This window comes from Crinia signifera, chromosome 11, assembly GCF_055691185.1.
Source record: "Crinia signifera chromosome 11, ASM5569118v1, whole genome shotgun sequence".
Lineage (NCBI taxonomy): Eukaryota > Metazoa > Chordata > Amphibia > Anura > Myobatrachidae > Crinia > Crinia signifera.
In genome coordinates this window covers 26,586,559-26,603,779 of record NC_139227.1, presented here as the reverse complement: position 1 = coordinate 26,603,779, position 17,221 = coordinate 26,586,559, and the positions used below count along the sequence as shown (strand labels likewise).

Here is a 17,221-nt window from a genome sequence, read left to right as displayed (position 1 = left end):
AACTGTTGTAGAACTACAAGTCCCAGCTTGCAGCTGATGTCTGACCACACAGGAGCATATCCTGTAGCCAAAAACAAGAGCAACTTTTTGGCCCCATCAATATAGATAACGGGGATGTGTCAAAGTTGTTGGACAATGACTACAATAACAGCGGTTAGCTTCTCCTCACAGTTACTGCTATTAATGGAATGAGTGGTAGCTGTATGAAGCAGCGGTAAGGTAGGAGAAGGGAGCCAGAGGAGAAGTGGCCCATGGCAACCAATCAGCTGCTCTGTATAAGTTTAGTGTATGCAAATGATATGTTACTCCAGTTCTGATTGGTTGCCATGGGTCATTTCTCCTCCCTTATCACTGCTTCATACCCGTGAGTGGGTCCGCCTTCTCGTTGAATTTACCAATATGCCTTGTGACGATCATCGGATTATTACTGGTTCTCAAACGCAGCATGCTGTGATATTGGCCCAATTACCTGACCCAATGTCTCGCCAGCGGGAGTCTTCATCTAAAAATACAAATGTGGGTACCATTTATGCATTGGACACTTAAAATAAGAGATGTCCAGGTTCGGATTTTCCCGGATCTCAAAACAGGATCTTATTGGCTATATTTTGGAGCAAAAACATGTGAAATCCGGACCTGCACATCTCTATTAAAAATGTCCTGTATTTGTCTGGTCCTGGTCCATACATCCACACACCTGGAAATAAACAGGACAGGCAGCTCGTATACAAACCTGTGTATTTATTGCATATGAAATTAAGCATCATAGATGCAGCTCCATCCTATACAATCTCTGGTAAATGCTCTTGCACATTACCAATGTAATACATATATGTCACACAGTCATTTACTATATACATGCTATGTACAGGATCGGATTTTGAACATAAGCTGAAAAAAGTGAATGTACTTCTAGAACATGATTGTAAATGTGGCCATACACACGCAGATTTATCTTGAGGTCTGGCTGGTTGGAACAAAAACCTGGTTATGGATGAGAGCAGATGACAGTTGACCATTTGCTAGGAAATGCTGGAAAACTGACAAACTGTCACTCATCCATAACCATGTTTTTGTTCCAACCAGCCAGATCTGAAGATAAATCTTACTAGTGTATGAGCACCTTTAGAGTATTGGAGCAGATTATTTTCACTAATGACCACCGTAACTCCCAATAAGATAATTAGATCTCTGTCTATGCTATGCAATGGACACGTACACCGGTCTGGGACACATCCTGGAGCAGACCTCCACTGAGTTCTGTTTATTTGGTTCCAACTCCTCCAGGCCTGGTGAACGCTGCAAGTAATCTGGGAGTTGTAGTTCAAAAGTGAGAGATTTCGGTAGATTTTTCCCATTTTATTTAAAAGCGGCAATCATTTACACTACAAAATCAGGTTGATCCTGCCATGTAAATGATTGTCGCTTTAAAAAAAAAAAAAGGAAAAACTCTCGGAAAATGTCGCGCTTTCTGATTCTCACACCCCATGACGTTTGGCCTGTAATGTCTTTGTATGTACGGTCATCTGGATGCAGCAATTAAATGTCCAACTTAAACCTAATATTTCAGTTTTAAAGTCTGCAGCGTGCCAGTGATTCCACCTTCCTCGATATATGAAAGCCTCCTGCTTTAACCCTTTGAGTGCCAAGTGAATTTGTCAAAATAGGTGTGAAAACTGCTGAGCAGACATTTTTATTCATCAGAATGCCCCGTAACGTTTAACTTATATAGGCAGTTTAATCTTTTTAACTTTAACATTTTTTGATTTGAATTTATATAACAAATGTGAGCGACGCTGGCATTTTTCTTTTTGCGGATATTTTGAACATCTCTCACAAAGATGTTGGCACAGAAAGGGTTAATAAAATGTTCATTTTGCAAACGGTAACCCCCGTAGGCCTAAATACATACATAAGCTATATTCAATTCGTTTAAATCAGTAGAAAGTTTTGTGAATCTGTATTTCTGTAAGATAAAACTTAGCAGTTGGGATCCAGCAGTGTGTGTGTGAGGTACAAATGCATTAACGCTGCAACAGGGGAGATGCCGGGGAGGGGGGGTTTACGGGAGGATTGCCCCCCATTCCTGGGGAAGGGATGTATCAGTAGGTTAGGGTTGCCTACCCTCCCGGCCATTCCGGGTAGGCACCCCTGACCTACTAATACATCTATTATGTTCTCCACATTTTGGATGCTAGGAGTCGCTTGGCTCACGCAGCGGTTTTTCTTAAAACCATCTAAATAATTTGACATTTTCATATATTTCTGAAATGTAAAATGAATTAGCTCAGACAAAATAAAATAGAACATGCGGCATTTAAAATTCTGTAACGTGGTCATTTTTAGAAAGCATCAATAAAAAACATTGATTATGTTTTACGGATTATTTCATATGTTAAAAACGGCACACAAAAAGGGGAATACGGGAGCAAGCCACCGCACTCTTTTCCACCGTTCCCTCCCCCCCCCCCCCCCCCCCCCCCCCCCCCCGCACCTCCAAGGTGGAGAAATTCAAGGGAAATAATATATGTGCAAACTAGTTCCCAGACGGGGGTGGAGGGTGGAGGGGGGAGGGGGGAGAATCTGGGAAAAAATAGAAAAAAAATGTATTAAAGCCATAATTCCTATGAGGATGATCATACACCCTACCACTCAGTCTCTGGGTAAGGTCCAGGCATATCCTTAACAGTGGACCTAAAACCAGTGGAGGCGGTCATTTTTCGGGCCGAGCCAAATGACCTCAGTGGTGTCACTGTTGATCATCTGTGATCACGGTGACCGCTTGTGCTTCAGAATTGCACGGTGTGAATGACTCTTGCCAACGTGTTGATTCTGGAGACAAGACCGCTAAAGACTGGACACCTTCATACTGAAGCCAAGTTGTGTCTCAAGTCCAGTTGGGATCTTGATCAGCCTCCTCCCTGTCGTCTTCATTCCTCCCAAGTCCTGGTGTTATTCTTGGCCAAAACCTTCTGTTTCCTCAATGGCAAAATATAACTTCTCCTTAAGCTGCTCGTAACTCTTGTACGGTGGCAGATCCAGCCTGTTGAAGCTGAGAGGACAGGAAGATTACATGAGAGGGGGACATTAATTTACTGGTATACTTGGCTATTGTTCCTGGCTTTAAAATATAACTATGTCGCATCCAATATCTGCCGATTTAATGGGATTGTACACGTCATTATTAATTAACATCTACTTATAGTACTAAATGTAAGGTCAGTGAATGTGTCACTGCGCAGTGCTGGATGTAGTGTATAATAGTGTCAGGTATAGGGATTACCAGGCGTGACCTCAGATGTCACTGCGCAGTGCTGGATGTGGTGTATAAATAGTGTCAGGTATAGTGATTACCAGGTGTGACCTCAGATGTCACTGCGCAGTGCTGGGTTTGGTGTATAATAGTGTCAGGTATAGGGATTACCAGGTGTGATCTCAGATGTCACTGCGCAGTGTTGGATGTGGTGTATAATAGTGTCAGGTATAGTGATTACCAGGTGTGACCTCAGATGTCACTGCGCAGTGCTGGATGTGGTGTATAATAGTGTCAGGTATAGTGATTACCAGGTGTGACCTCAGATGTCACTGCGCAGTGCTGTATGTGGTGTATAATAGTGTCAGGTATAGGGATTACCAGGTGTAACCTCAGATGTCACTGCGCAGTGCTGGATGTGGTGTATAATAGTGTCAGGTATAGGGATTACCAGGTGTGACCTGAGATGTCACTGTGCAGTGCTGTATGTGGTGTATAATAGTGTCAGGTATAGTGATTACCAGGTGTGACCTCAGATGTCACTGCGCAGTGCTGGATGTGGTGTATAATAGTGTCAGGTATAGTGATTACCAGGTGTGACCTCAGATGTCACTGCGCAGTGCTGGATGTGGTGTATAATAGTGTCAGGTATAGTGATTACCAGGTGTGACCTCAGATGTCACTGCGCAGTGCTGTATGTGGTGTATAATAGTGTCAGGTATAGTGATTACCAGGTGTGACCTCAGATGTCACTGCGCAGTGCTGGATGTGGTGTATAATAGTGTCAGGTATAGTGATTACCAGGTGTGACCTCAGATGTCACTGCGCAGTGCTGGATGTGGTGTATAATAGTGTCAGGTATAGTGATTACCAGGTGTGACCTCAGATGTCACTGCGCAGTGCTGGATGTGGTGTATAATAGTATCAGGTATAGTGATTACCAGGCGTGACCTCAGATGTCACTGCGCAGTCCTGGATGTGGTGTAGAATAGTGTCAGTATAGGGATTACCAGGTGTGACCTCAGATGTCACTGCGCAGTGCTGGATGTGGTGTATAATAGTGTCAGTATAGGGATTACCAGGCGTGACCTCAGATGTCACTGCGCAGTGCTGGATGTGGTGTATAATAGTATCAGGTATAGTGATTACCAGGTGTGACCTCAGATGTCACTGCGCAGTGCTGGACGTGGTAAAGAATAGTGTCAGGTATAGTGATTACCAGGCGTGACCTCAGATGTCACTGCGCAGTGCTGGATGTGGTGTATAATAGTGTCAGGTATAGTGATTACCAGGTGTGACCTCAGATGTCACTGCGCAGTGCTGGATGTGGTGTATAATAGTATCAGGTATAGTGATTACCAGGCGTGACCTCAGATGTCACTGCGCAGTGCTGGATGTGGTGTAGAATAGTGTCAGTATAGGGATTACCAGGTGTGACCTCAGATGTCACTGCGCAGTGCTGGACGTGGTGTAGAATAGTGTCAGGTATAGTGATTACTAGGTGTGACCTCAGATGTCACTGCGCAGTGCTGTATGTAGTGTATAATAGTGTCAGGTATAGTGATTACCAGGCGTGACCTCAGATGTCACTGCGCAGTGCTGGATGTGGTGTATAATAGTGTCAGGTATAGTGATTACCAGGTGTGACCTCAGATGTCACTGCGCAGTGCTGGACGTGGTAAAGAATAGTGTCAGGTATAGTGATTACCAGGCGTGATCTCAGATGTCACTGCGCAGTGCTGGATGTGGTGTATAATAGTGTCAGTATAGGGATTACCAGGTGTGACCTCAGATGTCACTGCGCAGTGCTGGATGTGGTGTATAATAGTATCAGGTATAGGGATTACCAGGTGTGACCTCAGATGTCACTGCGCAGTGCTGGATGTGGTGTATAATAGTGTCAGGTATAGTGATTACCAGGTGTGACCTCAGATGTCACTGCGCAGTGCTGGATGTGGTGTATAATAGTATCAGGTATAGTGATTACCAGGCGTGACCTCAGATGTCACTGCGCAGTGCTGGATGTGGTGTAGAATAGTGTCAGTATAGGGATTACCAGGTGTGACCTCAGATGTCACTGCGCAGTGCTGGACGTGGTAAAGAATAGTGTCAGGTATAGTGATTACCAGGCGTGACCTCAGATGTCACTGCGCAGTGCTGGATGTGGTGTATAATAGTGTCAGGTATAGTGATTACCAGGTGTGACCTCAGATGTCACTGCGCAGTGCTGGATGTGGTGTATAATAGTATCAGGTATAGTGATTACCAGGCGTGACCTCAGATGTCACTGCGCAGTGCTGGATGTGGTGTAGAATAGTGTCAGTATAGGGATTACCAGGTGTGACCTCAGATGTCACTGCGCAGTGCTGGACGTGGTGTAGAATAGTGTCAGGTATAGTGATTACTAGGTGTGACCTCAGATGTCACTGCGCAGTGCTGTATGTAGTGTATAATAGTGTCAGGTATAGTGATTACCAGGCGTGACCTCAGATGTCACTGCGCAGTGCTGGATGTGGTGTATAATAGTGTCAGGTATAGTGATTACCAGGTGTGACCTCAGATGTCACTGCGCAGTGCTGGACGTGGTAAAGAATAGTGTCAGGTATAGTGATTACCAGGCGTGACCTCAGATGTCACTGCGCAGTGCTGGATGTGGTGTATAATAGTGTCAGTATAGGGATTACCAGGTGTGACCTCAGATGTCACTGCGCAGTGCTGGATGTGGTGTATAATAGTATCAGGTATAGGGATTACCAGGTGTGACCTCAGATGTCACTGCGCAGTGCTGGATGTGGTGTATAATAGTGTCAGGTATAGTGATTACCAGGTGTGACCTCAGATGTCACTGCGCAGTGCTGGATGTGGTGTATAATAGTATCAGGTATAGTGATTACCAGGCGTGACCTCAGATGTCACTGCGCAGTGCTGGATGTGGTGTAGAATAGTGTCAGTATAGGGATTACCAGGCGTGACCTCAGATGTCACTGCGCAGTGCTGGATGTGGTGTAGAATAGTGTCAGTATAGGGATTACCAGGTGTGACCTCAGATGTCACTGCGCAGTGCTGGATGTGGTGTATAATAGTATCAGGTATAGGGATTACCAGGTGTGACCTCAGATGTCACTGCGCAGTGCTGGATGTGGTGTATAATAGTGTCAGGTATAGTGATTACCAGGTGTGACCTCAGATGTCACTGCGCAGTGCTGGATGTGATGTATAATAGTATCAGGTATAGTGATTACCAGGCGTGACCTCAGATGTCACTGCGCAGTGCTGGATGTGGTGTAGAATAGTGTCAGTATAGGGATTACCAGGTGTGACCTCAGATGTCACTGCGCAGTGCTGGACGTGGTGTAGAATAGTGTCAGGTATAGTGATTACTAGGTGTGACCTCAGATGTCACTGCGCAGTGCTGTATGTAGTGTATAATAGTGTCAGGTATAGTGATTACCAGGCGTGACCTCAGATGTCACTGCGCAGTGCTGGATGTGGTGTATAATAGTGTCAGGTATAGTGATTACCAGGTGTGACCTCAGATGTCACTGCGCAGTGCTGGACGTGGTAAAGAATAGTGTCAGGTATAGTGATTACCAGGCGTGACCTCAGATGTCACTGCGCAGTGCTGGATGTGGTGTATAATAGTGTCAGTATAGGGATTACCAGGTGTGACCTCAGATGTCACTGCGCAGTGCTGGATGTGGTGTATAATAGTATCAGGTATAGGGATTACCAGGTGTGACCTCAGATGTCACTGCGCAGTGCTGGATGTGGTGTAGAATAGTGTCAGGTATAGTGATTACCAGGTGTGACCTCAGATGTCACTGCGCAGTGCTGGATGTGGTGTAGAATAGTGTCAGGTATAGGGATTACCAGGTGTGACCTCAGATGTCACTGCGCAGTGCTGGATGTGGTGTATAATAGTATCAGGTATAGGGATTACCAGGTGTGACCTCAGATGTCACTGCGCAGTGCTGGATGTGGTGTAGAATAGTGTCAGGTATAGTGATTACCAGGTGTGACCTCAGATGTCACTGGGCAGTGCTGGACGTGGTGTAGAATAGTGTCAGGTATAGTGATTACCAGGTGTGACCTGAGATGTCACTGCGCAGTGCTGGATGTGGTGTATAATAGTGTCAGGTAGAGGGATTACCAGGTGTGACCTCAGATGTCACTGCGCAGTGCTGGATCTAGTGTATAATAATGTCCGTTCTAGCGCTTACCAGGTGTGACCTCAGATGTCACTGCGCAGTGCTGGATGTGGTGTATAATAGTGTCAGGTATAGGGATTACCAGGTGTGACCTCAGATGTCACTGCGCAGTGCTGGATGTGGTGTATAATAGTGTCAGGTATAGTGATTACCAGGTGTGACCTCAGATGTCACTGCGCAGTGCTGGATGTGGTGTATAATAGTGTCAGGTATAGGGATTACCAGATGTGACCTCAGATGTCACTGGGCAGTGCCGGCTCTAGTGTATAATAATGTCCGTTCTAGCGCTTACCAGGTGTGACTGCGCGGCAGCCAAGTGTCTTTCCCAACCTTATCAATGCAGAACTTCTGATGTCCATTGCTGCCTGCAAGGTACAAACATAGGCGGTGGATGATACAAGGAGGAAGTGTATAAATCATTCACGAGACTAAGATTACATAATGCTGATGAGATAGTCAGAAAGTTCCTCTAGCTGGATTTTGTACATGACTCTAGGTTAGACGACACTGCAAACACGGCTTAAAAACAGATAGAGAAATGAACTCACCGATCAATTCGGAGAATCCGCCCACAGGAAGGCGGCACGTTCCCGTCACAAACTGCAGCAGCCGGATGCGTTTCTCATTGTCCATCTCTTTTACCACCTGCGAAGAGAATGAGCAGCAATATAGGAATGCAGTGCACTGCATAGGGCCACTGGCCCCGAAACACAATGTAAAGGCACCACGTAACATTGATAGATGTCTCCCCATACCCTGGCACATACAAGAAGTCTGAAAGGACATGTTCTATGCAGCTGTGTACATTGTATTCTTCTCTGTACGCCTCCATTTATGGCTGCCGATGTGATTTCTCACTAAAGGCCAGGGATTGGTTATACGGGTATGGGTCATTGAATCAACCTAATTTAAGTCGACATGCAATGGGCAACCCACTGAAGGTTGACATGGATAAGATTGACAGGGTTGGAATGTGCCCCTATATGCTCACCTGCCAGAACCACTGGACCTGTTTGCTGTTCTTGGTATAGTGCCGATAGATTGTGTTCTTCTGCCAATCATTCAGATCCATCTCCTGCATCCCACAGAGCATCAGCTGAAATACAACGGAACGTGCTCAGGACCAGTACAGCTAGTACATGGTGATGGTTCTATGGTGGGACCAAAGGGGAAATATATATAGTCTTCTGAAGAGGACAAGGGAGGGTGCGGCCTAGACAAACCAATCAGAGTCTAGTTATCATTTATCCAGTACAGCTAGTACATGGTGCTGGTTCTATGGTGGGACCAAAGGGGAAATATATATAATCTTCTGAAGAGGATAAGGGAGGGTGCGGCCTAGACAAACCAATCAGAGTCTAGTTATCATTTATCCAGTACAGCTAGTACATGGTGATGGTTCTATGATGGGACCAAAGGGGAAATATATATAGTCTTCTGAAGAGAACACGGGAGGGCGCGGCCTAGACAAACCAATCAGATTCTATCTAGCCTTTACCCAGTATATTTTATCACAGGACAGCTAGATTACGATGGGTAAAATGGGCAACCATATATTTTCCCCTTAGAACTGTGCCCTTACCTCCAGTTCCTTCTCGTCAAAGTACCGCAGCCACTCCAATGGGGCAACTTCGTTGAATCCATCCAGGAAAGCATTGGTCTGTTCCTCTACGCCACGTGTGAATCGCCAGTCTGTAAGAAGCCTGAGAGAGGGACACACATAAGACACCTCTCCTGCACACCACTCAGTGCAGGTGATGGAGAGGTGACCTCAGTGCAGCCTACGTACGTGATAAATTCTTCCTTGTTCTCCTCTGTGACTCGAATGTTTTCTCCTCCCTCTTTCAGCTTATGTGACGTCACCTCCCCCAGGATCTCCATGTCCTGCACAAAGTACAGCTCCAGCTCGCACTCCTCCAAGTTGTTTTCCCTGCACCAGAAAGAAGGAAGCTCAGGACAGGGGCGATGGGTGAGGTGGAATGGCTGAGGTTTTAGAATGGAGGGTAATTATATTGGATAAGAAGACTAGAGAGGGTGGTGAAACGCAGGTGTTGGCTTGGTACAGCCAGAAAACTAGCTACTGCACAACCTCCTATGTTAAATGTGTCCCACAATGTTTAGCATAGAGGTGTAAAATGTATTGGAGGTGTGCTGGGTGTTCTCAAGCGGTGACGCACGGAGGTGAATCTGCAATTAGTATGGGGCTGGTGCAAGTTTCCATGGTGCAACTGGCTGCATCTAAAGACCCAACAAGTGGTATTACAGAGTCTAAAGGACCCTCAAAGTGGGCATATCAAACATTCAATGCACACTCGTACACCAGGGGAAGGGCCTATTTTACCCTTAGCATATAGTCACAGGCAAAATATACTAATGCAGTTGCAAAATCAGCCCTTAGATCAGGGATAGGGAACCTTCGGCCCTACAGCTGTCTAACTGCACATCCCAGCATGCCCTGTTACAGTTTTGCTATTTGGCCATACTGAAACTGTTGCAGGGCATGCTGGGATGTGTCGTTCAACAACATCTGGAGGGTCGAAGGTTTCCCATCCCTGCCTTAGATCTACAGCAGGCTGAGGAAACCAATCAGGGAGGACGTGTCAAAATATAACGCCCAGACAGCTCTCACATAAGCCACAAATCGCACAAATGCACCAGTCGTCATTGCGGATGGCATTTTGTGAGCTGAAGCAGCATTCATGTGAAAGAAGCCTACTCATTGGCTAAGAACTAGCCAATCACTCAAGACAAAACATGCCTTGTGAATCGATAGGCTTCCCCTTTATTATTGGCCACATGAGTGCAGCTTATCCATTCACTAGTCTCCAGTGAGGTCACCTTATAGGCTACAAGTCCAGCCCATAAAATGGTCACGCCTTCTATGTGCAGCAATTGGGTGGAACTTTGCCCTGAACCCAGCACAACCCCATGGTTCTGTACTCACTTAATCCACATAATGGAATTGTAAAATTCTAGATCAATGGATTCTAAGTCTCGCAGTGTTGGTTTCTTGTTCAGCATCCTCTTGTAGAACGGCAGAGTGAATCCAGTGTCTATGAACTTCCCATGGTACAGAGCCTGAAGGAGAGAAGGCCACAGGGTACTTGTGAGTTATCTGGGCTGCCGATTTTGTCCTTAACTTAAGGACACCCGACCGACGCGATGCCCGCGATTTAGCCGAAATCGGGGGCATCGCGTCGGTCGTGGCCGTTATAAGGGGCCGCGACGCGATGCCCGCGATTTCCCATAGACAGTAATGTTAAAAGACACGATGGACCCGATTTCCCATAGACAGTAATGTTAAAAGACGCGATGGACCCGATTTCCCATAGACAGCAATGTTAAAATAAAATGACAATGTGAAATTGGCCAATATGGGCATTTCACATTGGATATGTTTTAAAAAAAAAGGGATTTTTGTAAGAACTTACCGTTCGAATCCCTTTCTCTGATATGGTCCTGGTGACACAGCTCAACACTGGGGATGTAGGAGGGTCCGAAGGAGCCAGGCACCTATCCTAAAGTTTTAGAGGGTAGGCTCCTCCCCTACTGCATCCCTGGACTCTTCAGTTCAATCTTTCAAAGCCACTGGAATACATAACTCAGTACAAACGCCTGCACATATTATATGCACATTTCATAACAGAAAACTGTTAACTTTTAACCATTTTAACATGAACATCATGAAACTTCTGGCATACTTACTGAGCGTAAGGGAGGGATCGCTGTGTCACCAGGACCATATCAGAGAAAGGGATTCGAACGGTAAGTTCTTACAAAAATCCCTTTTTCTCTTTCAATGGTCCTGGTGACACAGCTCAACACTGGGACGTTCCAGAGCCGGTCCTTTGGGAGGGTACGCTCAGGTCTGCAGCTCTCAGCACTGCTCGCCCGAATGATGCGTCCTCCGACGCGAACTCATGGAATCTATAGAATTTGGCAAATGTGTGAACAGATGACCAAGTGGCAGCTCTGCAAACCTGCTCAGCTGTGGCCCCATGTCGAACCGCCCAAGAGGTGGCAACTGACCTGGTGGTATGCGCATTTATTTTGGCCGGTACTGGTCTACCCACTTTGGTGTATGCAAAAGCTATCACAGACCGCAACCACCTAGCAATAGTCTGCTTAGATGCAGGCCAACCAATTTTGTGTACGTCGTACAATACCAACAATGTGTCAGTCTTCCTGACACTCTTCACTCTGTCCACATATATGCGTAAGGCACGCACAACATCCAAAGTTCTCAACTTGTCCCTTTTCTTAGAACCCTCTGGGGGTTGAAACACAGGTAGAACTATCTCCTGATTTAAATGGAAGGTAGATACCACCTTCGGTAAAAACTGAGGCACTGTTCTTAAAACAGCCCTGTCATCATGAAAAATTAAGAAGGGAGATTTACATGACAAAGCTCCCAATTCTGAAACTCTTTTAGCAGATGCTACTGCTAACAAAAACACTAGCTTCCACGTGAGAAACTTAAAGTCAGCCGACCTTAAAGGTTCAAAAGGTGCCTTTTGAAGGCATTCCAAAACCAGTGATAGATCCCAAGGAGCTACTGGTTGCTTGTATGGAGGTTTCAACCTGGATACTCCCTGTAAAAAGGTTTGAATTTCCGGCAAAATGGCTATCTTTTTCTGGAAATAGATGGACAAGGCCGAAATCTGTACCTTCAGTGACTGAAGGCTTAGGCCCGATGAAAAACCATCTTGTAAAAATTCCATCATTCTTGATAGCTTAAAATGAGATGTATGAGCCTTTCTTCTCTCACACCATCGAATGTAAGTCTTCCAGACTCTATAATAATTTGCCGAAGATACAGCTTTTCTGGCTTTTATCATCGTCTGTACTACTGCCTCAGAAAACCCTTTTCTTTTCAAAATGGTGGTTTCAATAGCCAGGCCGTCAAAATCAATCGATCTGAATCCAGGTGATTGAACGGGCCTTGTCTTAGAAGGTCTGGTCCCAGAGGTAGACGCCATGAGTCCACAGACAACCTCTGAAGCCTCGAGTACCAGGATCTCCTTGGCCAATCTGGGGCCACTAAGATCACTGGAACCTTCTGCCCCTGTATTTTCTTCAGAAGTCTCGGTAACATTGGTACTGGTGGGAATGCATAAAGGAGATCTCCCTGCCAGTGAATAGTCATGGCATCCACTGCCTCCGCTAGTGGATCCCTTGTTCTGGCATAGAACCTGGGCACTTGACGGTTGATCCTGGATGCCATCAGGTCCACATCCGGAGTTCCCCACATCGAAGTGATTTGTTGAAACACCTGAGGGTGTAAGCTCCATTCCCCTTCCTTGAGCTCCTCCCTGCTCAGGAAGTCGGCTTCTATATTCTCTATTCCTGGGATGAATATAGCCGATACAGCTGGAACATTCTGTTCCGCCCATAGGAAGATTCTGGATACCTCCCACATGGCCAATCTGCTGCGTGTACCTCCCTGGTGATTCAGATACGCCACAGCTGTGGCATTGTCGGTCTGAATCCTCAAAGGGAGGTTCTGTAACCTGTCTCCCGCCAAGGAAATCACTTTCCAGACAGCTCTCAGCTCCAAGATGTTGATTGGTAACGCTGATTCCTCTTCCGTCCACAGGCCCTGAAGCCTGAGATCCAGGGCTATTGCCCCCCAGCCCCTGAGACTGGCGTCGGTAGTTACTATCAACCAGTCCCAGGTCTGTAATGACCGACCCCACTGAAGGGAATCTACTTCTGTCCACCATTTCAAGGATTCTCGGGTGTCCGAAGACAGCACTATCATTTCGGATTTCATGGTCAAAGTGTTTCCTGACCAGGCTGACAAAATGTTCCATTGGAACCTCCGAGAGTGGAACCTGGCAAATTGAAGCGTCTCGAATGACGCCACCATCTTCCCCAGGAGCTTGAGGCACCTCCATACTGAAATGCTCTGAGCCCTGAGAATCTCCTGGACTAGGGTGACCAGATCCCTGGCCTTTACCTCCGGGAGGAATACCCGATGAAGATGGGTGTCCAGTATGACTCCCAAGAATTGGAGCCTTTGTGACGGTACCAACTGAGATTTTTGCAAATTTAAAATCCAGCCGTGAGCCTGCAAAAAACTGATGGCCTCTGCCAAGTGACTCTGCAGCATGGCTGCTGACTCTGCTTTGAACAGGAGATCGTCCAAATAGGGTATTACTGTGATTCCCCTGAGCCTCAGCACCGCCGCCATTACTGACATTATCTTTGTGAATACCCTTGGCGCGGTTGCTAGCCCAAAGGGTAACGCCCGGAATTGTAAATGCAGGTCTCCTATGGCAAACCTCAACAAGGTCTGATGCTCCGGGTGTATAGGAACGTGCAAATATGCGTCCTGGACATCCATGGACGCCAAAAATTCTCCCTGGTCCAGACTCAAGAGTACTGACCGTAGAGACTCCATTTTGAAATGGTCTACCCATAAATGAACATTTAGAGACTTCAAATTTAGTATTGGTCTGAAAGACCCGTCTGGTTTGGGCACCAGGAACAGCGTGGAGTAAAAGCCTTTCTTCCACTCTGTCTTGGGGACTAGTGTAACCACCCCTTTTTCCAAAAGGGAGTGCGCTGCTCTCACAAGAGCTGTACGCAGCCGTGCCTCCTTTGGTAAGGATGTGGGAATGAACCTCTTCGGAGGTGGCCCTCTGAAAGGGATTTTGTAACCCTGTGTTATGATGTCTAGCACCCAGGCATCCAGGCCTAGAGAAGCCCAAGCGTCCCTGAAGTGTGTGAGACGCCCGCCCACTTTTGTCACTGTCGGGCAAAGCCCCTGACAGTCATGCAGAGGGTTTATCCTCTCCTTTATTGGCAGGCTTCTTGTGAAAAGAGCCAAATTTTGACTTTTGTGTCTTGCCTCTAGAGGGCTGAAACCTTCCCCTGAAAGACTGTCCTCGAAAGGACGCACCACCTCTAGGGGAGGGCCGAAAGGACGGCTTAAAAGCAGAAAATCTGGATGTCTGCTTTGCTGAGGAGGCCGGCAGGAATGTACTTTTGCCGCCTGTGGCCTGTTTTATAATCTCCTCTAATTCGGTACCAAAGAGTACCTTTCCTTTGAAGGCTAATGTTTCCAGAGCCTTCTTGGACTCATTGTCTGCTTCCCAGGCTTTAAGCCAAAGCACTCTCCTGGCATTAATGGAGACTGTGGACACTCTGGTTGCCATTTTAATAGCTTCCTCCTCTGCTTCAACTGCATATTCTGCTGCTGCCTTAATCTTTTCTGCAAGCAGTAATGCACCCGGGTCAGCCTGCAGCATGGTGCATAATTCACCAGCCCACTCTATCATGGCCTTAGAAACCCAGGCTGAAGCAATAAGGGGTCGTAAGGTAAACCCCACCCCTTCAAAGATAGCCTTGAGGTTTCCCTCCAGTTTTTTATCCACAGAATCTTTAAAAGCTGCACCGCCTTGTACTGGTAATACAGTAGCCTTGGACAAACGTGCCACTGAAGCGTCCACAACTGGGACCCTTTCCCAGAGCTCCGCATGAGACTCTGGCATGGGGTACAGATTAAGGAATCGTTTTGGCATCTGAAGCCTCTTATCAGGAGTTTTCCAAGCCCCTTCTAACAATTCCTGTAACCCCTCATCTGAAGGAAAAGTAACAGCCTCCTTCCGCTGTCGCTTAAAAACACCTTTAACAGGAGTCTTATCCTCCACAGTCAGCTTTAAAGCCTGCTTCACAGCTACAATGAGATCCTCTATACCAGCAGCAGAGTTCTCTTCCAAATCATCACCCTGATCCCAGGGGATGTCAGTATACTCTCCTTCCTCTTCATCTACCACAGTAGTTAAAGCATAAGACCTTCTAGGGGTCCCTGCCACATCATCCATTTTGTCCAGCATTTCACTGAACCTGTTAATGCCTTTTGCAGTATCCTGCATCACCTGGATAAGTGCAGGATCTGCCTGGGTAAGAGGCAAGGAGCCAGACGACTGCTGAGATGATGGCATAGGTCTCTGTGATTCTACCAGCCCATCACTCTGACTGTCCAAAAGCTGCACCAAAGCGTTTACTGACCTGCCTAGGGCCCTGGCCCACGCAGGTTCCATATGCTCTGCCCTATGGGGATCACTGCCCATGGGTCTCACATCAGCGCAAGTAATACATAAGCCCCCCTTGGCCATCTGCTCAGGGACAAATTTTTGTGTGCAAACATTGCACGCGCTCAGTGCATTAAGGGCTCCCTCCCCCAAAACCACAGCCTGATGCTCAGACATGATGCAAGTGATAAATGTATATCTATCAGTATACACAGTGCAAACAATGTACAAGCGTTTATACAGAGCAATGCACCCAGTCACTTATCTGTCTGTTGGTTTCAACTGCGGGGAAGCGATGCCCAGGAAATCCAAGTCACTCTGCCAGGATCAGTAAGCCAGCTCAGCTCCGCTGCAAGCGTTCTGAAAGGCGCCAAAGTCAGAGTGAAGGAAGAGACCACAGGTCCCTGCTGCTGCGGGGTCCGTGACCTTTTGGCGCCAACCACCCCCAGCAAGCCGCTCCTTAGGTAGGATTTCCTAGTTCCAGTGTCTCCCCCTCAAATGGGGATCACTTGGAACATGCCTGTCACAACGCTGCTGTCCTCTCATCTAGGAGCTCAGCGTGTAAGCTCCGCATAAAATGGCCGCCGCCATCAAGGAGCGCCTGTCCCCCATGATCCCCACCTAAACGTGGAGCCGGTTTCAGGGTACTCCGGAGCCCAGGCAGCCTTTTAGAAAAGGCTATAAGCGCTGCACAGGGAGACCAGACAGTGTCTCCCCTGTGCACAGTGAGCTGACAGGACGCGCTTCTGTCAGCTCCTGCTGCGCAAGCAGTGTGAGGATTCACTATGAGAATCCTCACACTGAGCCTACCTAGCTAGGGTAAAAGTTAATAAAATAATAAAAATCCCCTAACTACTCTAATTCTTCGGCTGCTCCTGCAGCCCTTTAGAATAGCACCCACTCCAGTGGGCACCTAACACGAACTGGAGAGTCCAGGGATGCAGTAGGGGAGGAGCCTACCCTCTAAAACTTTAGGATAGGTGCCTGGCTCCTTCGGACCCTCCTACATCCCCAGTGTTGAGCTGTGTCACCAGGACCATTGAAAGAGAAAAAATGTTTCATGGCCCCCCACCACCGTTAACGCCACTCCGCTATTGACGCCAACCCGAAGCGTGGCGAGCGGCGGCGGTACGCGTCCTCCGACCTTTTCATACCCCTACTATCCACTAGGGCGTGGAGTGAGAATAGAATAGTGTGGCGAGCGCAGCGAGCCACCGAGCCCGAAGCGTGGCAAGCGTGGCGAGCCCCGCGAGGGGACGCGGATACCTTCACAGGTATCCGCGTGCCCTTGCGGGCTTCACAGGTGTCCGCGTCCCCTCGCCACGCTTCGGGCTCGGTGGCTCGCTGCGCTCGCCACACTATTCTATTCTCACTCCACGCCCTAGTGGATAGTAGGGGTATGAAAAGGTCGGAGGACGCGTACCGCCGCCGCTCGCCACGCTTCGGGTTGGCGTCAATAGCGGGGTGGCGTTAACGGTGGTGGGGGGCCATGAAACATTTTTTTTTAAAACATATCCAATGTGAAATGGCCATATTGCCCAATTTCACATTGTCATTTTATTTTAACATTGCTGTCTATGGGAAATCGGGTCCATCGCGTCTTTTAACATTACTGTCTATGGGAAATCGGGTCGGAAATCGTGTCCATCGTGTCTTTTAACATTACTGTCTATGGGAAATCGCGGGCATCGCGTCGCGGCTCCTTATAACGGCCACGACCG

General features: G+C 47.3%; 1 protein-coding gene across 4 annotated transcripts in view; it reads right to left on the bottom strand.

Annotated features, from left to right (window-relative positions):
* Nucleotides 1-721: 721 nt before the first annotated feature.
* The window catches only part of WWP2 (WW domain containing E3 ubiquitin protein ligase 2), a 66,988-nt gene continuing 50,488 nt past the window's right edge, over nt 722-17,221 (bottom strand). For all 4 annotated transcript variants that reach the window (XM_083164752.1, XM_083164753.1, XM_083164751.1 and 1 more), the window contains 7 exons: nt 10,406-10,539; nt 9,251-9,391; nt 9,044-9,164; nt 8,453-8,557; nt 8,010-8,106; nt 7,754-7,826; nt 722-3,052 (listed from right to left, as the gene is read on the bottom strand). In XM_083164752.1, coding sequence (XP_083020878.1) covers nt 2,953-3,052; nt 7,754-7,826; nt 8,010-8,106; nt 8,453-8,557; nt 9,044-9,164; nt 9,251-9,391; nt 10,406-10,539 — 771 coding nt within the window. In that variant the 3' untranslated portion in view covers nt 722-2,952. The remainder of the gene's footprint in view (nt 3,053-7,753; nt 7,827-8,009; nt 8,107-8,452; nt 8,558-9,043; nt 9,165-9,250; nt 9,392-10,405; nt 10,540-17,221) is intronic.